Source organism: Thamnophis sirtalis, unplaced genomic scaffold (assembly GCF_051295495.1).
Source record: "Thamnophis sirtalis isolate CommonGarterSnake01/CBP01778 unplaced genomic scaffold, rThaSir2_p1.2 scaffold_12, whole genome shotgun sequence".
NCBI lineage: Eukaryota > Metazoa > Chordata > Lepidosauria > Squamata > Natricidae > Thamnophis > Thamnophis sirtalis.
Window position 1 is genome coordinate 61,897,552 of NW_028261392.1, and position 26,066 is coordinate 61,923,617.

At 43.1% G+C, this 26,066-nt stretch overlaps 1 protein-coding gene across 1 annotated transcript; it reads left to right on the forward strand.

The window, feature by feature from the left end:
- Positions 1-1,394: 1,394 nt before the first annotated feature.
- On the forward strand, positions 1,395-2,618 carry LOC106553421 (uncharacterized). The gene has a single exon (XM_014071914.2). It carries the CDS (start codon positions 1,395-1,397, stop codon positions 2,616-2,618), a length of 1,224 nt encoding a protein of 407 aa, XP_013927389.2.
- Positions 2,619-26,066: the final 23,448 nt, after the last annotated feature.

Below are 26,066 nucleotides of genomic sequence, written 5' to 3' on the forward strand. Positions count from 1 at the left end.
CCAGAGCTAAATTAAATTTCTTGATGCTTTTCATACCTATTTATAGTCAGAGAGTATGACAACATCGATTGGCTCATAGATTTAGCCTCTGTGCATTTTGATTGGTCAGCCAAAGCTCGCTGCTGATTGGCTACTTTTGATTCTAACATTCTCGAAAATTCAAGTTGTGTTTGTTTTACCACATAAACTCACTCAAAACCTTAAAAGGACTTTGGTTATATTAATAAAAAAATATGCATCTCAATCCGACTACATAAACTTTGATCCAAGTACTAATTTTGCATGGTTTCTATGAGTGAAAAGTTGATGAAACATGTAAACACAGCTTAAAACTGAAAGCGTGCAGGACTTTTTTCACACAGCTGTATATAACTCGTCAAAATGCTAACTTAAAGCAGACGTAAAGTGAGATTTGGACATTAAGTGTGAAACCTACTGGGTCAGGCTGGACAGCCTCTTAGAGCCCCTTTACTTCTATATTAAAGCCACATAGGCAGAGTTGCAGCTTGCAAAAGAACAGGAAGTCAGTGCCTAACCACATGTCAAAAGCCTATGTCAAAATCTATGTCCAAAGTTCAATTAAAGTTCATTAATGACACGTACTCCATAAACAAAAGGAGAAGTAAGACCCCATCTCCTTATAAGGCTTTCTCCTCAAGGTAACCACTAAGAAATGTGTTAAGTATTTCTGTGTTGCAATGCTTTTGAGAATGTATAAGAACGCGTGCTTCGATCATCAAGGTTGTTCAGAACTTGCAATGCTAGCCATGGCCTAGCTTTCTGAACCTCGCTACCAAATAAACCTTTCCTGTATCCTGGGAAGTCTAAAGCCTGTCATTTTCTGCAACAAACTTGTAGTAGATCTGTTTGGATTTTACAGTAGGGTGTTACTTCTTGCTGTCTATAAGTTTACATGAACTGTGGGGTCTATTTATGGTTCCACCACAAAACCGCGGACGACAAAATCGCGGTCGACGAAAGCGCGTATGTGACGTCATCACAGCGCGACGAAAAAGATCGAAAAATGTAAAAATAAAGCGAAAACCTTACCCTAACCCCCCCAAACCTAACCCTAAACCTAACCCTTAACCTAACGCTAAACGTAATGCTAACGCTCTAAACCTAACCCTAACCCTTAACCTAACCCTAACCCTTAACCTAATCCTTACCTTTATGTGAATCAGCTTGCTGTAATTTAATTTTTATTTCAATTTTTCGATCTTTTTCGTTGCGTTGTGATGACGTCACATACGCGATTTCGTCGACCGCGCTTTTGTGGAACGCGGTTTTGACGGGTCACGCTATTTACTATCAGTGCATTTCACATTTGCCTCCTCCAAGGGCTAAAAGTAACGTTTCTCCATTTCTATTGTCTTCATAGGGATAACAGTGACATGGTGAAGATTGCAAACGAAAGCTGCCAGTATCCCATAACGGGGATACAACTAGACTCTGAATGTGAAAGAGATGACTGTAACTCCAGGGGAGATCAATCAAGTGAATTCAATAGCATTTCTGATTGGGCGGCTCATAAAACCAGTCCTCAGATCAAGGTAAAGGAAGATGCTCTGAGACCTTTCTATCCAAATAGTCCTGATACACTTTCCTGTCGTGTGGATTGCTGTGCAAAACTGTCTGGACAACAGGAAATATCTTCAAAAGGATTTTCCAAAACCTCAACGTATTGGCGACAGCAAAATCCATGTACCCCTGGGGTATATGTTCCTGCTAGAATAATTTATAACTCAGCTTCTCAAAATAAAGATCTGGAATATCCGTGTTTTGACATTTCTGAGGATTTTCACCGACAACGAGAAGAAGAAGAAAATTTTATTATCCTTGTTGACTCAACTGAGGAGGAGAATATCTCACCTCAGTTAGGAAAAAAATTGCCTTGTCATTACGAGAAATGTCATAAACCTTTCCAAGATCTCACCGGGCTTCAAGAACACAGGAAGCTACACATGGCTAGGAATTCATATTGCTGCCCCTGTTGTGGCAAGGAGTTTTTCCGTGCAGCTAATTTGCGAATGCACAAATTGACCCATACTAAGGAAAGGCCACACAAGTGCCCCATATGTAACAAAGGTTTCATTCGCACTGCTGATGTTTGGAGGCATCTGCGGAGTTTTCACAAGATAGAGCGCTCCAGTGTTGTTTTGGGAAACGCAAACACAAAGAATCAATGGTGCACACCGAAGAAAAATCAGGATAATGAAGAGAAGGCTAAACAGTTGGAATCTGCGGCCAGCAATCTCGGAAACGAAAGTTCAAAATCATGTATCTGCCCAGTATGTCACAAAGTTTTCGGCAAACCTAACTTGCTTTCCAAACACAAAGTGATACATCGAGAAGAAAAGCCGTACAAATGCAAAGAATGTGGCATGGCCTTTGTCCAAATGGCTAGATTAAAAAGGCACCATCTGACACATACTGGAGAGCGTCCATTCTCCTGTGAAAGATGCAACAACACATTTACACGTTTAGGCTCATTACAGCGTCATCGACGTATCCATACTGGAGAGAGGCCCTATTCTTGTTCCTACTGCGGTGTGTCGTTCACAGATTCAGGAACTCGGAGGAGGCATGAACAGATTCATAAAGTCATCCAAATATAAAGTGCGCTATGACTCGAAATTGTGGAATGGTGGACATTCTAACCCTGATGCTAGTTGTGATAAGGAATTACCTGGTGGAATGAAGATAAAAGTGCCAGTCTTAAATAATAAATTGTCATTACAACTGGATCTTTATTTTACAGTATATTTTTTCTTTATTTCTATTCAGCCCAGGAAAGGATGAGGAGGAAGTGAGATTTCAAGGGGCCTTGAATCTAGATCTCTACAATCCTAGACCAACACCTTACATTAACAAGTCATGTTTAATGAAAAAAATGATAGCATTTCACTTGTATTTGTATTTGTATTTTATTATTTGTATGCCGCCCTTCTCTGGGAGGACTCAGGGCGGCGAACAATTCAAGGGGGCAAAAAAGGGGAACATAAAAAGACAAAATACAAATAATAAAAGTAGACAACAGTCACACAACCATACATGTCGAGAGGGGAGGGAACTCATCACCCCCAGGCCTGCCGGCAAAGCCAGGTTTTGACGGCTTTTCGGAAGGCCTGGAGAGAGGTGAGGGTCCGGATCCCTGCGGGGGGTTCATTCCAGAGGGCCAGAGCTGCCACAGAGAAGGCCCTCCCCCGGGTAGTAGCCAGGTGGCATTGGCTGGTAGATGGCACCCGGAGGAGGCCAACCCTGCGAGATCTAATGGGTCTGTGGGAGGTAATTGGCAGCAGGCGGTCTCTCAAGTACCCAGATCCGATACCATGTAGGGCTTTATAAGTTACATCTAGCACCTTGAAGCATATCCAGAGACTGATCGGTAACCAGTGCAGCTCGCGGAGGATAGGTGTAATGTGGGTGTACCGAGGTGCACCCACAATCGCTCGTGCGGCTGCATTCTGGACATCCCATATATTATGTATGGTAACTGCTGGAATGGAAATTGATGGGAATCGTGCTTCGGAATGATGGAGCCGCCCCACAATTTAGACTGGTAACTGATTTAACCTGGCCCACATTGTAACTCAATATTTTACCACTGTCTCCATCCATACCAGATCTGGACATATTTTCTTCATATTTGAAATTTATTTTATTAAGTGATGGTGTTAGGAGCCCTTTTACCCAGTTCCTAATCAACATTCTGTTGCATTGGGAATAATCTAAATGTCAGCGTTCCAAATACCATGCAGAATTAAATCAGAGTCAAAGGCAAAACTATCCTTTAATAAGACAGGCATGTTGGCACATTGCTATGGAATCCCAATACTGGAAATGACATCAGAATTCCACCCAGTTAAAAGTTCATGATCTTGTCCCCACACCCACAATGCATCACATGGTCCAATCGTCTTTTTCCACGCTGGCATCCACACCCAGCTACTTCCAGTCAGGTGTGAAAGTGCGGAGACAAAAGATGACCTTGGCTTCTACAAAAGAATGTAAACAACACATTCCACAATCCTACTCCTTCTATTCCCCCCTCCCACCGACTATACGAGGTGGCGCAGTGGTTAAATGCAGCACTGCAGGCTACTTCAGCTGACTGCAGTTCGGCTGTTCAAATCTTACCGGTTCAGGGTTGACTCAGCCTTCCATCCTTCCGAGGTGGGTAAAATGAGGACCCAGATTGTTGTTGGGGGCAATATGCTGACTCTGTAAACTGCTTAGAGAGGGCTGAAAGCCCTATGAAGCAGTATATAAGTCTAACTGCTATTGCTATTGCTACTAATTAAACTGCATAATGAAATAAGAGAAAGTGTGGCAGGCCAAAATCCTAAAAAGAATATAAAATGCAGGCCTGACGCTAAATATTTGTTGATTATTGTTGATTACCAGAGAAGAGAAACAGAAAGAAACGGAGAAACATTTGCCAATGGCAAACTTTTATGAACAGTGTTCCACCCAATGGAATATATTCCATCTTTCTACCTCAACTTGTGAGGATCCCTTTGGAACCTCTTAGCGGTCCCATCATTGAAAGGATTTGGTAGATAAATTAATCCACTCCAGGATAAAAATGGCTTGGAGGACGGCAAATTGGAGTAATAACTCTTCATATAAAGTTCTGTTCTCACTCCTAGGGTATGGGATGTATCTTCCTCAATTTTGGGTCCTCCATCAGAGGTCTGGGAGTTTAAGGGTTCTGCACAGTATCTTAGTTGTTTCTAACACTGTGCTCTTCTGGATAGAGAACTCTGATGTTGTGGATCTGTTGGATCTACCCTCCTTGCCTTTTTTGAAGGGGTGATATTCACTTCAACACTGTAATAGATTCCACTGATAGAGGCAATTAAGTGATAAATTCTTGTGGGTTTCATAAATACCCCAGTAATTTCCTTAGTCACATTAGTAGAGGTTTTTCTTTTTCTTTTCTTACAGTCCTGGTATTTTCTTATGACCTTCCTTCAAAGTGATACCCAGTTTGTCAAAACAATTTGACATTGCTTAGCTTTTGCAGATCAGAAGTTTATTGTCACCAACCGTTTATACAGAAGGTTAACTCTGCCCCTTTTGTCCCCATAACAGCATCAATTAGGATGATGGGTTTCCAATAGCAACCTGGTTTTTTTTTTGTTTTTTTTTTTTACAAAACTACCCATTTGGGGAATCGGTAAATTTGTCCCAAACATGCGTGCAAAAGAAGAACATTGGATATATGGACAGAGTGAAACATGCTCTTAGAAAGTCAGGTCTTTTAGCTTCAGACATGGTCTTATCCAGGGGTGGGTTTCTCGCACCGTTCCAACCGAACCAGTTGGAACGGGGCCGGCGGCGTCCTCGTGCACGCGCGCAGTGCACGCATGCGTACTAGCATCTGTGCGATGCTCCAGCTGCTCCTGGAGGATCGCACAGGCGCTGTATGCGTCTTGCGCATGCGTGGAAGCGCAGAACTCGTCAAAACCGGGTAAGAAACGCGGGCGGGCGGGTGGACCCTTTGGTGTTCCCGAAAGTTACTTACTTCCAGGTTCGTCGACCAACCGGTTTGCGGGGACCGCCGCGAACCACCTGAAACCCACCCCTGGTCTTATCCAAGGGTTGCTAAGGATTGAGAAGGGAGGTAATGTAGTTCTCTCCCTCTCTCTCTCTCTCTCTCTCTCTCTCTCTCTCTCTCTCTCTCTCTCTCTCTCTCTCTCTCTCTGTATTTTGTGTCACAACCCCTGGTATGCCCAAATATGGGAGGAAGCCTACTGCTTCCTTTCTCTGTCTATCGGCTCATCACAAGAGATCATCCAGACAGAAAGCCATTATTTTTACTGTTGCCTTTGTTACATTTGTGGTGCATTTGTGTTGATAAATAAATAAAGGGAGACTAGTATAGATCTATTTCAAGCTATTTAGCTCTCATCAGCTAGCCATACCCTTACTGGGATTTGAACCTGTGCTGTATTACATATTAGGCAGCTAAAAAAAACGACGATATGTCTGAAATATGACTCCATTCCCCTTTGTCAGGAAAAAATAATTCTAATTCAACACACTAACAATCATTGCTGCCAACCAGGTGTTTAGGTAGTCTGAATTTATAGCCATTTGTTAGTAACCATTCAAAGTGACAACATCACTGAAAAAAGTGACTTACAACCAGTCCTTGCACTTATGACCATCACAGTATCCCCCCCACGGTCACATGATAAAGATTCAGGTACTTAGAAACTTGTTGTGGCCCAGCAGAAGCCATTGGAGCTGCAAACAGACTCCGACAGTGAGGGACCCTATGAGTCGGCTTTGGAAGATGTGGAGGACCCTGGACAGGGTTCCGACTCTGAGCAGGGATCAGAGAGGCTGGTTGGCCACCAGGAGGCGCCTGAGGCATGGAGAAGCAGTGAAAGCCAAAGGGAGTGTGCTCCTGACATCAGGCCTTGGAGCAGTGGGGAGGAGACAAGGGAGTTGGTCCTGGACGCCCGGCAACGGCGGGCAGATCGACATAGAGAACAGCTACGCAGATACAAAAGATAATTGGACCCAGGTGGTTGTAATTAGGCTCCTCTCCAGATAGTATTTAAGGAGAGACTCTGGGGGGAGTCTGGTTGCAGGATTCAACTTAATTCTCAATGCTGGAGAAGTTGTTATCTGTATCTATCAGAGTCTGGGTTGCTGCCAAGGTTCTTTATCTGTTCGTTCGTGTTTGGACTTTCAGCCACCAAGATTTATGTTTCCTGCTAATAAAGTGTTGCGGCATTCCAGCTAAGCTTGTCTCGGCATTTGTTACTGGACGGAGGACGGGGTCAGAACAGAAACTGAAATGTATTTATGATGGTCGCAGTCTCCCTGGGTCATATGATCACCATTCACAACCTTCCTAGCCACTTCTGACAAGCAAAGTCAATGGGGGAAGTCAAATATGTTTGACAACCCACAATTCACTTAACTAATGCAAAAAAGCAACCCCTGAAATGATTCGCTTAACAACCGCAAAAAGGTCATAAATTGGACATGACCAGCCACCTTGTTTAAAAATGTAAATTTGTGTCCCAGTTTTAGTTGTTAAGAACGACCTATATTTCTTCTTGTATTCTTTGATAGGTCAGCCAATCCCTGTATCTGAAATACCCACAGCTCTTGACGTCTTCATAGATTAGACCTGGTTTGGATGTAGCAGAGAACTTTTATATTTTTAATACATGGAAATGATCTAAAGTCATATTAAGAACTCTGCTGACTTCGGTCCAAAAGATAGAAATCAAATTCAAAATATATGAACGTATAGTATATTCCAGTTCCTAAATCCACCACCACATTATTATTGATCATTCTCTGAGGTAATCCTGTATAGCAGGATACCTCAGAGAATGAGGTATGAGAATGAGGGGTGGATTTAGAAACTAGAATATACTATACGTTCATATATTTTGAGTTTGATTTCTATCAAATCAAATTCAATGAATGAGATATGGGAATGAGTGGTGTCAAACTCGCGGCTCGTGGGCCAGATGCATCACACACCGGCCACCCCCACCCCCGGTTTAGTGAAGGAGAAAAAAGTTGTGATATGTCAAGTGACGAAGATGTGACGACTCGAGTTTGACACCCCTGCTGTATAAGGATGGGAATATTTTTCTTACATCTCTCATTTTAAAATAATAAGCTAATGCCATATTATTTAAATCAACCTTCCACGGGTTTACTAGAATAATATATTCCAGCTCATTATTTTAAGATTGCATAAATCGTATCAGTTTTGACCACTTCCTTCAAATTCCTTTAAAAAATGGTTACTGAATTAAAGCCTGTCATTAATACCTCCTTAACTTCCTAAGTACTTTGAAACTTCAGAAGCAGAAATAGCATCTTGGCCTCAAGTTGACTGACGTGAGGAACTGCCAAGAAGTATTCTGAGGTAAATCAAGCACATATTGAAGTCAATTCCAGAACTAGACACCAGATGGTGACTTTGTCCTTCCAATCATCAGAAATACTAATGAATGAAAAGATAGCAAGTCTGCAGACATAAGAATATGCATAGAAATCAGATGCAATTTGTAACTGGTTCAAAAAGAGCTCTTCACCTTGGGAGGAGGAAAGAGGCAAGCATTTTGACAGGAATCAAGGTCCTTACCTCACACCTGCAGAAAAAGGACATTCGTTCTGTGCACGATACCTGAATTTTTAGATTAGCACACCAAGAGTGAAGCGAAGCTGAGGCAGCCAATGGGCCAGAGCCTAAAGCAGATAGAATCCCCCTCCCCTTTATCATAGCAATAGCAGTTAGACTTATATACCCCTTCATAGGGCTTTCAGCCCTCTCTAAGCGGTTTACAGAGTCAGCATATTGCCCCCAACAACAATCCGGGTCCTCGTTTTACCCACCTCGGAAGGATGGAAGGCTGAGTCAACCTTGAGCCGGTGAGATTTGAACCGCCGAACTGCAGAACTGCAGTCAGCTGAAGTAGCCTGCAGTGCTGCATTTAACCACTGCGCCACCTCAGCTCAATCATCGTTGCCTGAGAAGAAAAGTTGCTCTATGTTGGATATTCACAGCTAATTTTTGACATCAATCTGAAGGCATGGGAAATTCATTTGTATTTTAATGTTTGGAATAAAGATAATTGTTGAGAAAAATTTTCAGCTGCAGGCTGCCTATGACCCAATGTTACAGAACGTGTCCCACCCACCCAGTTCTAAAATTATCCATCCTAGAGACACCAATCGATCTGATTTGCCTTCTACTTCCACATCACCTCCCCCTTTACCAGTTATACCCATAAAGACGTCAAAAAGCAGCAATGGCCTCTTCTTGGGATTACAAAATCTGAATTAGTTGTTGGATTCACACTGATGTACTCAGGATATTCAGTGAGATCTGGAAGTATTTTCTCTTGCCCGTGATAAGCCAAAGACCCCTTGAAACTATAACCCATAACAACGTGTGGTGGGATCAAGTTTCCTAGTACTGAGGGCAAAGCTCTGTGAACTTCAATGTTGTTGTTTTTTTATAGGTAACTGTTCTGTCCCCCCTCTTTCGCTCGTTCAAAGACGACAGGCAGACAGACTTAAAAGGAAATAACTTTATCAGTCCTCGGCTCAGACTGGCTGCGAGCCCAAAATAAACATAAATAAAGTCTCTGGCAAGAAGATAACAGAATGCAAAAACAAAGATCTCTTACGGCCAAACCAGGTGTACAGAAAGAAAGCAAATCACTTCTCCAAGTGTCTCTTAGAATCAGGGTTACAGAAAGCAAATCACTTATCCAAGTGCCTCTCACAAACAAACCACAACCGATGAACGATGAACGAGCGACGAACGTTGACTTCTGCAACCAGGGCGTGGCACCATCAGTCCTTTTATCTCCAGAAGACCACACTAACGAGCCCCAGCTGCCTTGTTATTCCTGCATCCCGACTCAACTCACAGCAAACTTCTGCTGAGTCACAACAGATAACCTCCTGGCAACCTAAATTCTGGGCCAAGAAAAGTTGATAGAACAGAACGAATGGTTATAATTGCTGTTTTTCATGAATTATTTGGTTGGTTGTGTTTATCAAAGTCAGGTATATAATGCTAACTCTGTTGGTAGCCAAGAAGAAGGGTAAGAAACATGAAAAGGCCATTTCCCGGTCACTTGAATTTTAGGGAACATTAAAAACGGACCAGTGAAATTTCGACTTGATTTCATTTGCTTTCCAAATGGCAAAATGTTGAGGTTTCTCAGATAGTTTAATGCTTTACCCATGAATACACCTGATTAATCTGACACGTATTGAGGATAGCAATAGCAGTTAGACTTATATACTGCTTCATAGGGCTTTCAGCCCTCTCTAAGCGGTTTACAGAGTCAGCATATCGCCCCCAACAACAATCCGGGTCCTCATTTTACCCACCTCGGAAGGATGGAAGGCTGAGTCAACCCTGAGCCGGTGAGATTTGAACAGCCGAACTGCAGAACTGCAGTCAGTTGAAGTAGCCTGCAGTGCTGCATTTAACCACTGCGCCACCTCGGCTCGGATGTAAAGGCTTCATTTGCACAAATGTCCTGTACCTAATTTAAAATTTGGCTTGCTTGTAGCATAGCATGCTGTGCAAGTCCAGATCATTTCATTAGCTCATGGCTCAGTACACAGCAAGAACCCAGGAAATGCCTTAATTCAGGAACAAGAATGGCATATTTTCATTATTATCAATTTTTTTTTATTTTATACACATAAGCACATCAACAGAACACATTAAACACATTAACAAAAATAACCACATAACTTAAAAACAACATAGGAACAATAAGTTCCATAGTATATCATACAGCCGTTCCGAATCGGTTTCTTTGCAGTTAGTGTTTTTCTTTCTATACATTTCTATCTTGGGTTCATAATCTTGTTACTCATTATCCATTTTTATATACAATTCTTTATTTATTTATACTTAGCTACTTATGATCAAGTATTATTTACCTATATTGTGCTTTATATTTTTACTGTCATCTATTCTCTTACATGCAGTTATAGGTATGCATTCACATAGTTATTCTTTTTCTTTGCCATTCTTATATTATTATTATTCCATTTAAAAGGGTATAAGGTATAATTTGGAATGTATTGTTTACCATCCTTCACACCTGCTATGACACCACCTTATTTTTTCTCTTTCTTTTCTCCCTCCCTTCCTTCTCTACTTCCTTCCTTCCTCCTCTCCTTCCCCTTCTTCTTTCCCTTACTTCTCCCCTACTCCTACCCTCTGTCTTCTCCATCCTACCCTCTCTCCTTCTCTTTTTCTCTCTTCCTCCCTCCTCTCCTTCTCTTTCTCTCCCTCCCACCCACGTCTCCTTACCTCTTTCTTCTTCCCCTACCTCTCCTCCACATCTCACCTTATTTTCTCTTCCTTTTCTTTTCTCCCTCCCTTCCTTCTCTCCTTCCTCCCTTCCTCCTCTCCTTCCCCTTCTTCTTTCCCTTACTTCTCCCCTACTCCTACCCTCTGTCTTCTCCTTCCTATCCTCTCTCCTCTTTTTCTCTCTTCCTCCCTCCTCTCCTTCTCTTTCTCTTCCTCCCACCTACCTCTCCTTACCTCTTTCTTCTTCCCCTACCTCTCCTCCACATCTCACCTTATTTTCTCTTTCTTTTCTTTTCTCCCTCCCTTCCTTCTCTACTTCCTTCCTTCCTCCTCTCCCCCCCTTCTTCCTTCCCTTAGCCGTTCTGGTTTTTGCAGCCATTCTGCATTTTCCTGGTTCTTTTGCCGAACCATAAATTCCTTCTAAAGACAGAATATCTACTCTGGATCATTCTGCGCTTCCCAACTTTTAAAGTTCAGGACACAGTACAAGAATTATACAGCTTCTCTTGCGATGCACGCAGGAGGGGAAGAAATTTGTATGTAGAGATTGCGTGGGGTAAGGTACCAAGGTAGGGAGTTTGATTCTGATGGTTATGAGCACTTGAGCATTGGGATAGTGGGAGCCCAGCAATAACACCGCTGGTTGTTTTGCTCAGAATGAGCAGATTATAAGGACTTTGTGCCTCCATCCCATTTATCTGATGGAGGCTGGGACAAAACTGTACTTAGGCCTCTCTCCCCCTCCCCCACCTTTGATGCAGTGATTATGTTATGACTTTAATTAGACTATGTTGCTTACTAAGCTAATACAATACAAAAAGGGCACCCTCTAAGGAAACTCAGCTGTTCTTTGCTGACATTGTTTGGCTGAAAACTAAGTGGGTTGGGCTGGCACTTAAACATTTCTCTGTACCTGCTAAGGTCTCATAGGTTTTAATTTATTGACTTATTTAAACACACGTACACATGTGTTGTGGCCCAGCAGGAGCCATTGGAGCTGCCACCAGACTCCGACAGCGAGGGGCCCTATGAGTCGGCCCTGGAGGATGTGGAGGACCCTGGACAGGGTTCCGACTCCTAGCACGGAGCAGAGAGACTGGTTGGCCACCAGGAAGCGCCTGAGCCTTGGACCAGTGGGGAGGAGACAAGGGAGTGTGATCCGGACATCAGCAGTGGGGAGGAGCCAAGGGAGTTGTTCCTAGATGCCCGGCACCAGAGAGCTAATAGGCGTAAGGAACAATTACGCAATTACAGGAGGTAATTGCACTCAGATGGTGGTCATTAGGCTCCTCTCCAGACTATAAAAGGACTGCTTGTGCACACACCCCTTTTGCAGAAGTCAACGCAGGAACTAATGTTGGAGAACATGATTGTGAGCTTGGCAGGCTGGATTGCTGCCACGGCTTATCTGTGTTAATTGCTGCCTAAGCTTGTCTGTGCTGGGTTCCTGCCAAGGACCTGTCTTTCTGTTAATTAAATGCCGTAACTTATCTTTGACTCAGAGTGTTTGTTGGTGTGGGACGAGGGGGGTCAGAACACACATGTATACCCGGAGGGAACCTTAATCAGAATATTATGTCTGTCTGTCTGTCTGTCTGTCTGTCTATCATCCATCTATCTATCTATCTATCTATCTATCTATCTATCTATCTATCTATTTTTTTGATCAAGGTTCCTTCCTTACAAGTAAACACACTTCCATTCAGACACCTTAGCAATATTCACTGTCAACAAAGTGGATTCTTGCTGGTGTACAGAAGACGTCCTACCCCATAAACTGCATTCTTAGAACGAAGTTTAAGATTCTTTGAGATCCATTCCTTAATGCCCTCAGATTAATTCATCATTCTCCTTTTCAGAATTAATCTTTTTTTTTTTTGGCACTAGAAACAATAATTCAGACATACCAATCAGGGACCAACTCTCTGATTTCCCCACTTCCTAGAATAGATTTATGGATTGCTTATTTGTGGGCTTAGCTATTACCCATCAAAGACCTTAAAAAGACACCGTCCAGTCCTTTCTTATGATGAAGTAATTGCCTTGGGGCCAAGATCATAGGAGATAATGCTCCAGGATACAAGACCCCAATCAGGCCCTCTGATTACTAATATTGGAGAAGGGAAGCTATTTACTAGGGGTTTTCCCCCAGCTTTTCAGTCTTAATTAGTTATTGATTGATTTGATTTTGATTTTATTTCATTTATATGCCACCCTTTTCCCCAAGGGGACTCAGGGCAGCTCACAATTCAAATCAGGGAAGGGGGGTACAGACAGAAAATAAAAGACAAAACATAACAATACATAATTTAAAAAGACACACAACAGTCATACCATTCGAGACAGGGGCAACAGCTCTTTAGCCCCAGGCCTGTCCGAACAGCCAGGGCTTTTAGGGCTTTGCGGAAGGCCTGGAGGGTGGTGAGGGTTCAATCTCCACGGGGAGCTCGTTCCAGAGGGAAATTGGCTCCTTGATTTGGGAGAGGGAGGAGGAAAAATACTTGGCTATAAGTCAGTAGAGTTTTATGTAATTTATTGTTTTGTGCTTTTTCATGTCAGCATTTTGGAATAAACAATCAGATTGGTAAACTACTCTGAAGAGGGCAGGGTTCATGGTTACAGCAAGTCAGCACTAATCTTGCTCATTATATAGTCTAAAGATGGATATTGAACACTCAGTAGCAGCCAAGGCTGGCCTGCAAGAAGGAAAGTCAGCTGAATTACTGCTGAGTCTTCTAGCACGCAATTTCTACAAACACTTCTTCAGTCTAAATATTTTGCAGTCCTGTGCAATGTGACAGAACTATCGGTCTCGCACTGCCCTTTCTAGATAGGAAGGCAACATTTTTTTTTTCCTTTTAAGAAGGAAAAGGGGAATGTATACTTCACTCACTAATTCACTCAATGTATTCTAGTTCAATTAGTTCTCAAACTGTGTGCCAAAAGCTCTTCCTTGTGAAAAAAAAAATTGCATGGGGAAAAAACTGAAAAGAAAAAGTTAATACTTCCAAGATTTCTGTGAATCCAAAATAATAGCCTTCAGAGTGCTTCTGCTTTCTTTTGGCCCATATCCAGGGCAGGTGGGACCTGAAAATCCTGTGACCCAACAAATGTGCGCATGACAAAAGCGCGCCAAAAGCGCGCACCTGACACGTAGACAGATAGCACATGTACAATGGGCAGAGAGGGGTAGAAATGGCACAAGGGGGAAATCCTGCAGACTTTGCTTCCTAGCTCCAGGTGCCACTGACTGAATTATCCCAGCACTCCTTAACTCCCATTTTCCTGTGGGCTCAGCAGCTATATGGTTCTCCTGTCTGTTTCTTCAGTCTGCCAGCAGCATGCAGAGCATTCAGAACTGACATGCAATGCTATTTAATATTTAATGCCTTTTACTAACCTCTGACTGATGAGAATTTGATATTTAACACCTACATGAAGAATAGGTACTCACAAAACCACCAGCAAACTACAAACTGGACATTAAAAGTTGGTATTTCAAAGATAAAATGTTACGTCTTGAAATATAATCTGAACATCAAAAGAATGGCCCTTTTTTAAGACCATGTCTGCATTGTCTAGTTCTTAAGCATGCACATAAGGATCGTTATTCCACTCCCATCTTCTGTCTGTCCTTCAGATGGAATGCTTGCTTTTGAATTGGCATGTCTTGTCCTCCGAGAAAACCGTGATGTCGAAATCGCGCCCACAACAGCGCGCCGACAAAACCGCATCCACAAAAGTGCGATTAGGGTTAAGGTAAGGGTTAGGGTTAGGTTTAGGTTTAGGTTTAGGGTTAGGGTTAGGGTTAGGGTTGGGTTAGGGTTAGGGTTAGGGTTAGGGTTAGGGTTGGGTTAGGGTTAGGGTTAGGGTTAGGGTTAGGGTTAGGGTTAGGGTTGGGTTGGGTTAGGGTTAGGGTTAGGGTTGGGTTAGGGTTAGGGTTAGGGTTAGGGTTAGGGTTAGGGTTGGGTTGGGTTAGGGTTAGGGTTAGGGTTAGGGTTAGGGTTAGGGTTGGGTTAGGGTTAGGGTTGGGTTAGGGTTGGGTTAGGGTTAGGGTTAGGGTTAGGGTTAGGGTTGGGTTGGGTTAGGGTTAGGGTTAGGGTTGGGTTAGGGTTGGGTTAGGGTTAGGGTTAGGGTTGGGTTGGGTTAGGGTTAGGGTTAGGGTTAGGGTTAGGGTTAGGGTTGGGTTAGGGTTTGGGTTAGGGTTAGGGTTAGGGTTAGGGTTAGGGTTAGGGTTAGGGTTAGAGTTAGGGTTGGGTTAGGGTTAGGGTTAGGGTTAGGGTTAGGGTTAGGTTAGGGTTATTACGTTGTTTTCGCGTTGTTTGTTGAAGGCGCACTTTTGTCAGCGCACTGTTGTCGGCGCGCTTTTGTCATGTGTGCATTTGTCGGTGAACCGAAAATCCTGCAAAGATAACACCATCAGACAATAACATCTGCCTACCCCATGTTCTTGGGAAAAATTTGATGGATGGATAAAAATGCCAACTAATCTGATCTAATCATCTGGATGATTGTGTGACTAACAACAACAACAGCAGCAGCAACAACAACAACAACAACAACGATTGTTGAACAGTGTGGATAATAGTTTTTTCATGCCTCTGTTTGAGCTGTGTTTGGATAATTTATTCTTCCCATGTAGAGATTCTCATCTTCAGAGGTTGCCTGTTATGTCTGTGTCTCTGCATGAGTCACTGCTTTGGATTACTGCCATGAATATTTTCTGCGTTAAAAACAAGACAGTTACTGAACTTTCTTTTTTAATTAATTAATTTTATTTTTTGCAAGTTAGTCATAAAAAGGGCAAAGAGCTGTGTAGGCCACTGACAAACTATCTTACCCCTGGTCTCTACACATCTTACATAGCTCCTCACACTGATGTCTGAGATTTCAGGAGAAATTGTCAACATGAATAATCAGCAATATCTCCATATTTCAGTTTTCCTTTGTCAGCAAGAGAAGATAAGAGCCGAGGTGGCGCAGTGGTTAGGGTGCAGTACTGCAGGCCACTTCAGCTGACTGCTATCTGCAGTTCAGCGGTTCAAATCTCACCGGCTCAGGGTTGACTCAGCCTTCCATCCTTCCGAGGTGGGTGAAATGAGGACCCAGACTGTGGGGGCGATATGCTGACTCTGTAAACCGCTTAGAGAGGGCTGAAAGCCCTATGAAGCGGTATATAAGTCTAACTGCTATTGCTATTGCTATAAGATGCCTCTTTTAGCTATTAGAATGATAAGACTCAAAAAAAGGATAAGGAGATTCTTAGAAACTATATTCTGCATGTAATGCCATAGGTTACACTTTTTAAATGCTTTTATAAAATCAAAGCTAATATTCCTTATCATCTTCTCTCCTTTTAGACTTTTAGCAAACAGGAACAGCTTTGAATTATTCTTCTGTTCTTCTGTACGTACCTACACTCCATTCATTGGGATAGAGAGAATTGTGTTTAGTTTCCAGAATCTTGGCAGCATCTGGATGAGATGAAGACAAACAAGCCAGCTGTACATTTATGAGAACCAAGCTCTGCAATTATTATGCTGAGGAAATAGAAGCATTTGTGCATCACTTTCTATTTATGCCACTGAACCATTCCAATTTTACCAAAAATCAACTCTTTTGGCCCAGAGACAGGTCTGTTGTAGGAAATGCTCTGAATTTTGGAATCTTCATCTGGAATGCCTTTGTTGAAAGAAGATAATATCCATGTAGCTAGATACAAAAAGCTTGCATTTGGTGTTATACTTTTACATATCTCTTTTAAAGTACATGAGAAGGCATATATAGAACAGCACACCTTTATAGAACAATGAGGATCAATTTGTATGTTCCAGACTACAACTGAGTGTTGTATTTTTGAATACCATAGTTCCCTATTCTGACCCCCTCTCGTTCCACACCAAAGCACACTCCGAGCCAAAGATAACTTACGGCATTTAATTAACAGACAGATAGGTCTTTGGCAGCAAACCAGCACAGACAAGCTTTGGCAGCAATAAACACAGATAAGGCTTGGCAGCAATCCAGCTTGCCAAGCTCATAACAATGTTCTCCGACATTCATTCCTGCGTTGACTTCTGCAAGAGGAGCATGTGCACAAGTAGTCTTTTTTATAGTCTGGAGAGGAGCCTAATGACCACCAGCTGAGTGCAATTACCTCTTGTAATTGCACAACTGTTCCTGACGCCTATTAGCTCTTCAGTGCTGGGCATCCAGGAACACAACTAACGCAAACCAAAGATGCCTTTTAAAAAACAAGTTTACATCCTATTCTTATGCATGCCAGTGCTGTGTGTGAGGTAATTTAAGGTGGTTCTGACAAGTGTCATCGGCATCTTCATATCCGGTCACATGGGCGGCAAGCCACTCCCATCCGGTCACATGGGCGGCAAGCCACTCCCACAAAGGAGGCCACACCCACAGAGTAGGTTCGAACAATTTTTGAAACCCACCACTGGTATGAATGTAGACAGTTATTAATGTTAAATATACACAAGAGCTTCCTATTTCCACCCCCACCCCCCTACAAATAGATTTGGAAGGGCCATTGTAAAAAGTGGCTTGAACTAGAACTGTTTGCTTTAAAAAGGATAAGGATAACAATGAATTTATGTATACTTGATAGAGGATTGCTCATATAATGTATAACCCTAAGAATATATTATAAAGATATCTTGTTGTTGATAATTTTAATAAGGAAGTAATTAAAAATTGGTAAATATATGAAGTGACTAGAATACCTTGTTGAAAAATGAAGGAATAACATCTTTGTTTGAATATATGATGCACAAGGACAATAATGAATATAAGCATACTCGATAGTTGATTGGTGGAATTATGCATAATTGAAAACAGTGATCAAATATAAATGGTTGGTAAATCTCTTTCATATCGGGATCTGTGATTATATAAAGATATATTGTTATTAAACAGACAATCAAGAATGTAAGGGAATTAGGCTTATTGAAAAAAAATATTAATTGTAATTGAATATACGTTGTACAATGAAAGTGAGGTATTTAGTTATATTAGATGAAAAATCTGTGACTGTAAATGTAATTGAGAACATGGATGCAAAAACACTTGTAACCAAACGACATGCTGTATGTAATGGATGAGATTATTTTTTTTAAATATCGTTTTTATTTTATTTTTATGTTTAAAAATTAAAAAAAGAGATTGCTAAAAAAAAGTGGCTTGAATAGCTACATTTTCTTTGTGGTAATATCTGCCTGAAGACTTGTAGATACTATGAAAACTTGTACAGAGTTGTGGTATTGGACTTTTTGGATTACAAAAATTGGATTTTTTTGTATTTATTGGACAATAAATACAAAAAATATTTTTATTTTCCCCCCTCAAAATACTTAGTGTAGCTAACATTGAGGAGCACAATCTAAGCCTTTAAAAAAAAAAAAACCTTTAGTAGTATAGAGAACTAACCAGTATCTGCCAGCGAGGAATTGCAGCATGTATGGAGTAATTTAAGTGATATGTCAAAAAAACAATGTAGTGACGGTGTCATTGTATGAACTGATGAAATATGTTCCCATTTCCCGTGATTTCACAAGGCCCTTCTGGAAGATCTGCAAGAGTTGGCTGTACCGTCTGTTCACATTCCCAGGGAAAATAAACACAAAAAGAGAAATCTCTCTTTTACTATTGAGTACAAAGGACCACCCTGGGATCTGGGTAAGGTTTTAGAATAAAAGATCCTTTTTCAATAAAATGTGGGAGCTCTGGCTGAGCTTTACATGTCCTCGGTTAAATCAGTCTTTCTAAGTATTGACTCTTGCAAATCTATTAATAATGGAGAAGACATTTGATGTTGGAAGTTGTTGGAAATAATTATTGGAAATAGCATGAAAGTTTAGAGCTGGATTAGAAGATATCCAAGGTCCCTTCCAACTCTAATATTCTACTCTATTCTAAGGCTGAGAAAGCATTTATGCTAGCGATGTGATCTGGTCAAATTCTCATCTGAGAAATGAATTTCCTGGCAATTTTACTGAATCCCAAATAATTGTTCCTCGGGGTGAATTTTCAGCTATTTGATGTATCATCTTCCATCCATGGTTGCCAGAGGCAGAATAACTGCTTTGTTATCTGGGGGAGAGATTTCTGTTAAATAAAGTTCTTCTTCCTTTAGCCTGATAAGCTAAATCCCTGAAATTCTCCTTCAGCAAAAACTCTGGTGCTTCTATAAAAATCAAGGAAGAAGGGACACCTCTAAAGAGGCAAAGAATAACAGGGATGACAGGAAAATAATTGTGGAAACAAGTAGAGTTATGCTGTTTATTTAGAGGTAAGCACCAAACAATAATAGTTACATAGGGGTTGCCACAAAGAAGAGGGAGTCAAACTATTTTCCAAGGCACCTGAGAGTAGAACAAGAAGCAATGGATGGAAACTAATCAAGGAGAGAAGCAACTTAGAACTAAGGAGAAATTTCCTGACAGTGAGAACAATTAATCAGTGGAACAGCTTGTCTCCAGAAATTGTGAATGCCCCAACACTGGAAGTCTTTAAGAAGATGTTGGATAGCCATTTGTCTGAAAGGGTATAGGGTTTCCTGCCTAGGCAGGGGGCTGGACTAGAAGACCTCCAAGGTCCCTTCCAACTCTGCTATTGTATTATTATTATTGTACCAACTAGGCCCAACTTCTGAAGGCTTTCCATCTTGACCTGTACCAGGTCATAATCCATAGCTCTTCTAGGCATATTCCAATGATACCTTTAGCATCCAGAATGCATTGTTGTTGTTGTTGTTTTTGTTGTTGCTGCTATAGAATAATGAAAGTGTTGCTACTGCAGTGACGTGCGGTGAGCTTTATGGCTGGTGAGGCAGCAATTTTTTTAGACTTGTGGACTTCAACTCCCAGAATTCCACAGCCAGGCATGCTCAGTTCCGATTTAAAGCGACAGCATTTTTCCATCTTGCAAAATAAGTTTTCCCATTCTTTTTCTTCTCCCTCCCCCTCCTTCCTCCCTCTCTCCCTCCTTCCCCCCTCTCTCAAACAGATACATGCACACAGGGAAGTTGGATCCCTCTCTCACTCACTCACTCTCAAACAAACACAAACACAGAAGTTGGATTGGTTATATTTTCCAAAGGCTTGAAAGCAGCTCCTCTGCCATACCCCCCCCCTGCCAATCCCCTGCTGCCTTCCGATCGGAGCCTTTGATTGCAGATAAAGCCACGTTGCCTTTTCAAACTTGTAATCAGTGAAGCTGGGCTTGTATACTTTTATCCAGCTGTGTGTGTGTGTGTGTGTATTGGAAAGGCAACGTGGTTCTGCATGCAATCAAACTTTTTGAATTCCTTACCCCCCTCCCCCTACACAAGCACCTTTTCCAGCTGTTTCAGAGAGGATTTCAACTCGGCTTTTGCCTGCCCTCATGAAAAGAAAAAAAAAGCCTCTAAAAATGCCCTCTACAGGAGGTGAGAGAACCACGTGCCTCCTTTGCATAAGAAATTTTTCGTCTTTTAACCCTTGCTTAACTCTGCTCAAGTAAGCATAAAGCTAGAGTAAAGGAGGCCCGTAGTTCTCTCACCTCCCACTGCAGTTAAGCACTAAGCAGAGTCATCCACTGTGACTCTGACAGCAACTACCTCAGCCTTTTTCCTTTTAATTATTCTTTTCTTTTCCTCATGGCGCTGGTGAGGCCCCGCCTTCCCTGCCTCCCCTGACTGCATGTCCCTGTGATGATGATGTTGGGTAATGAAATGTCTGCAAGCAATAAACTAAGCTCAGAGAGCACCAAGGACTCTACAAAGATTCTCTTCCATTAGATCTCAACTTGCAAATTTAAACATGGGGGGAAATCTATTTTCTACAGTGTTTCTTTCCTATGTGGCAAGTTGGTGATGTTCTTTCATTTCTTTTCAACAACGGGGATAATAAAATATTGAATTACATTGAATTCTTCAGCTAAAGGGGATACAAAGGAGGGATACAATTTTCCCAGGAAAACCTTCATGTAGGATTTTTTTCTTTTTTCTGCTGTTTCAAGTTTATAAAAATACAAAAAAAAAGCAGATGAGACCACCATATATATGAGGAACCATGGGGATTTTAGAGTAAAGGTTTGCCATTTGCCTTTGGTATTAGAACTATGATATCCTTATTTTGGTGGCATGAGGGCACCCTTTGTCCCCCTTCATATTCAAAGGTACCCATTTCTTGTGAGCCATATAAGGCTCACTCCTAGCACCTATCCACAGCTAGATAAAATATTAAGGCCATGTCATGAAACACTGATTGTGATGACTTTGACTGCTACACATATATATATCCAGGATCCCAATCCTTGTGCTGAGGCGTTGAGTAGTTGAGGTGCTGAGTAGCGGAGGAGCTTGGGTGCTGAATTGCGGAAGTGTTGAGAAGCTAAGGTGCTGAAGTGCAGAGGTTCTGAAGTGCGGAGGTTCTGAGGTGCTGAAGTGCTCAGGCACTGAAGTGCTGAGGAGCTGAGGTGCGGAGGTCTGAAGTGCGGAGGTGCTGAAGTGCTGAGGTGCTGAAGTGCGGAGGTGTTGAGGAGTTAAGGTGCTGAAGTGCGGAGGTTCTAACAAGAGACATTGGATGACTTCTACTCCAACCCATCCTGCTCAAGAAGAAGACCCGACACCATAACTGGCTGTCCAATCTCTTCTTAAAAACCACCAGTGATGGTGTAGCCACGACTTCTGGAGACAAGGCGTTCCACTGATTAATTGATTTGGAATTTCTGAAATAGGCTGAATTCAGATTCCCCCATCAAATTCAAAACCACTAAAACCATTTCTGGGGTAGGACTCTCAGCCAAGAAGCAGATGAGACCACCACGCATAGGAGGAACCATGGAGAATTTAGGTTAAAGGTTTGCCATTCACTTTTGGTATTAGAACTATGATACCCTTATTTTGGTGGCATGAGGGCATCCCTTGTCCCCCTTCATATTCAAAGGTGCCCAGTTCTTGTGAGCCATATAAGGTTCATCCCTAGCACCTAGATAGATAAAACATTAAGGCTGTGTCATGAACAGTGACGTGTGGTGAGGTTTGTGGCTGGGGAGGCACTGATGTCTCTCTCTCTCTCACACATACACACGGAAGATGACACTGAACTTAAGACCCCCCCCCAAAAAAGTAGGGCAACACCTCCCCCCAACCATTTATGATCAACCTCTCAAAACATTAGCTTATAGAAAGTGCTGGTGTTAAGAATGTGGCATTAAGCCCTTCTTTCATGTCCTGCTCTATTAAAGTATCTTAAAATCTTTTCCCCATAAGAGATTAAAGTTTCCCCATAATTTCAGCAAATAACAATATAGCCTTTCCTTCCTTCCTTCCTTCCTTCCTTCCTTCCTTCCTTCCTTCCTTCCTTCCTTCCTTCCGTCCTTCCTTCCTTCCTTCCGTCTTTCCTTCCTTCCTTCCTTCCTTCCTTCCTTTCTTCCTTCCTTCCTTCCTTCCATTCTTCTGTCCTTCCTTCCTTCCTTCCTTCCTTCCTTCCTTCCGTCCTTCCTTCCTTCCTTCCATCTTTCCTTCCTTCCTTCCTTTCTTCCTTCCTTCCTTCCTTCCTTCCATTCTTCTGTCCTTCCTTCCTTCCTTCCTTCCTTCCTTCCTTCCTTCCATCCTTCTGTCCATCCTTCCTTCCTTCCTTCCGTCCATCCTTCCTTCCTTCCTTCCTTCCTTCCTTCCTTCCTTCCGTCCTTCCTTCCATCCATCCATCCTTCCTTCCTTCCTTCCTTTCTTCCTTCCTTCCTTCCTTCCTTTCTTCTGTCCTTCCTTCCTTCCTTCCTTCCTTCCTTCCTTCCTTCTGTCCATCCTTCCTTCCTTCCTTCCTTCCTTCCTTTCTTCTGTCCTTCCTTCCTTCCTTCCTTCCTTCCTTCCGTCCGTCCGTCCTTCTGTCCATCCTTCCTTCCTTCCTTCCTTCCTTCCTTCCTTCCTTCCTTCCTTCCTTCCTTCCTTCAAATTTTTTTCTCCCTCCATGGTTGTTCTCTGTCTTTCTCAGCCACTTGTTATATAATCAATTATATAAGCAGCCATTATTACATGGCGTTTCTCCAATGGAGATAATGACAATTCTAACAATGGCCCATCACATGAAAAAGGAGGCCACGTTGAAAAAAGTGGCTTTTTTCCAAACTAGGCTTCTGGGCAAAGAGGGGAGAATAGTTTACCCTTTTCTCCCACAATGGTAACAAGAAAAGGGGGAAAAAAGACAAAGACATTGCCCATTAAGTATTTATAACTGCTGGTCTTGAAAGCAATAATAATCTTTCTCTTGTTTTGGAGGGAGAGGGAAATAAACAAAGTTGGACTGGAAAAAGACAAAAGAGGACATGCTTTATAATCTAATCTTTTTGAGCTCTTGGGATATTTCTCTCTGCCTCCACTGAGGATCCACCCATCATAGTCATTGGGCTGGATTTTTTGCTTCAAAAGAATGAGACCATGACCCTAATGTAGGCCTTCACCCAGTGGTGGGTTTCAAAAATTGTTCGAACCTACTCTGTGGGTGTGGCCTCCTTTGCGGGAGTGGCTTGCCGCCCATGTGACCGGATGGGAGTGGCTTGCCGCCCATGTGACCGGATATGAAGATGCCGACGACACTTGTCAGAACCACCTTAAATTACCTCCCACACAGCACTGGCATGCATAAGAATAGGATGTAAACTTGTTTTTTAAAAGGCATCTTTGGTTTGCTTTAAAACAATTTCCACACATGCAATGTTCTGATTGCACCACAAACGCAGTAGTCATCCTTACCTTTCACAGAGGCACCGAGTTTTATAAATATGAGCTTGATAGTGTAGAATAATCATATCCAAGGACCAGTGGTGGGTTTCAAATTAAATATTGTGCAGACCACAATAAAAATGTGCCTGGAGGGGAGAATTTCCCTGGGTTTCATAAGATGTACCAGCTCTACAAGCATATCGGCCTGCAAGAGCCGAGGGGGCACAGTGGTTAAATGCAGCACTGCAGGCTACTTCAGCTGACTGCAGTTCTGCAGTTCGGCTGTTCAAATCTCACCGGCTCAGGGTTGACTCAGCCTTCCATCCTTCCGAGGTGGGTAAAATGAGGACTTGGATTGTTGTTGGGGGCGATATGCTGACTCTGTAAACCGCTTAGAGAGGGCTGAAAGCCCTATGAAGCGGTATATAAGTCTAACTGCTATTGCTATTGCTATTACAGGGTTGGAGACCTGTCTGAGAGCCCAGGGGAGAATGGGGTACATGTCCTTGTTTCAGTTCAGTCTTCAGGATACAAGCTGCAGTTCAGCTAAAGATTGCAAGTTGTAAGTTATGTAAGGGGCTGGCACTGTGGTCAGCTAGAGGGAAGCACACCAGCTTTTCAGCAGAGTGTAATTATTTCGGATTGCCGTGTTTATTCAGCAGCTTTCATGACCTTAGAGACAAAGGAGACGGAAGGAGGAGGAATTCCTATAAACCATCAAACTCCTCCGTTTCCTTCAGCAGGAGGGACAGAACAAAAAACAAACCCCATTTCAAGCATGAAGTTCTGTAACAATATCCTTCAGCCTGTTGGAAAACAAACAACAAATATTAATACCTAGCACTTATGCATAAAGACTCAAAGTGAGGGTTATTTCATCTTGTATTTGTTAAGGAGAAGCTATTTGAGACTTTGTTTGGCTCACAACTGGATATTTATCTAATAATTCTCCAAACACAAACACACACCCTTGCAGCTTTCTTCTAAAGAAAATAGAGAGGAGGAAAACTGCATATAAATTGCATGTTTACCCTGGTGGAGGATCAGCTTCTTAACCCAGTCCCTGCCATTAATTTGGATAATCTATTGACGGTATTTCCCTAGGTTTTATAAATGTTTGTTAGTCTTTCCTTTCAGGGAAAAAAGAAAGATTTACATCTGATTGATTTAAAAGAACCTATTGTCAGGCCTACAATTATATTCCTTTTAGAATTTTGTCCTACCCCACTTTCTCTTATTTCATTATGCTGTTTCTTTAGTATAGTTGATGGGAGGGGGGAATAGATAGGAGTAGGATTGTGGAATGTATTGTTATCATTCTTTACTAGAAGACCAAGGTCATATTTTGTCTCCGCACTTTTACACCTGACCGGAAGCAGCTGGGTGGAGACGCCAGCGTGGAAGAAGAAGATTGGACCATGTGATGGATTGCGTGGCACGACAAAACCGCGCTACGCAAAATAGCGGAGATTAAATCGCGTCACTAAAATCGCGACGTCATCATCGCGCGTCATCACCGCGGGGACAACAGCGCGGTGACAGAAGGGCGTTCTACATGCTTCGTTCTTTGCCTCCAAAGGTAGCCCTCCTCCTCCAGCTGACAGCGGCAGCGGGCACGGGGCAAAGCGGGCTGCCCAGCAGCAGCAGCCCGCGGGAAGGGTCCAGCTCAGCCGCGGAGGGCAGCAGGAAGCCCGCGGGGGGGCTGAGCAGGGCCGCCGACGCTGGCGGCGGAGGAGGACGCAGCAGCGGCAGCGGCTGAGGCTCTCCCGGGGCCGGCGAAGCGGGCTTGCCCGGCAGAGGCAGGCCGCCCTCTTCTTCCTCAACAACATCTCCTTGGATGGGCGGCCGCCGCCACCGGGCAAGCCCGCTTCGCCGGCCCCGGGAGAGCCTCAGCCGCCGCTGCCGCCCGCCCTGCCTCTTCCTCCGTGGGAGGCGCCGGCGGCGGAGGCCACCCGTCCAAGGAGATGTTGTTGAGGAAGAAGAGGGCAGCCTGCCTCCGCCGGGCAAGCCCGCTTCGCCGGCCCGGGAGAGCCTCAGCCGCCGCCGCTGCCGCGTCCTCCTCCGCTTCCTGATGCCCCCCGCGGCTGTGCTGGACCCTTCCCGCGGGCTGCTGCTGCTGGGCAGCCCGCTTTGCCCCGTGCCCACTGCCGCTGTCAGCTGGAGGAGGAGGGCTACCTTTGGAGGCAAAGAACGAAGCATGTAGAACGCCCTTCTGTCACCGCGCTGTTGTCGCGGCGGTAGGGTCGTTTTTTTATTAGCGCTTCGGACGCCGCGGATTTGCCTCCGCACTTATGTCGGCGCGGATAAGGGCATCGCGGTTTTGTGGTGGAACCGATGGATTGTGGGTGTGGGGACAAGATCATGGACTTTTAACTGGGTGGGATTCTGATCTCATTTCCAGAATTGGATTTTTGGATATTTTTTTTTTGGATTTTATTGAAAATTTATATGCCGCCCTTTTCCCTGAGGGGACTCAGGGCGGCTTACAACAGTGAAGGGAAGGGAGTGCAAGACAAG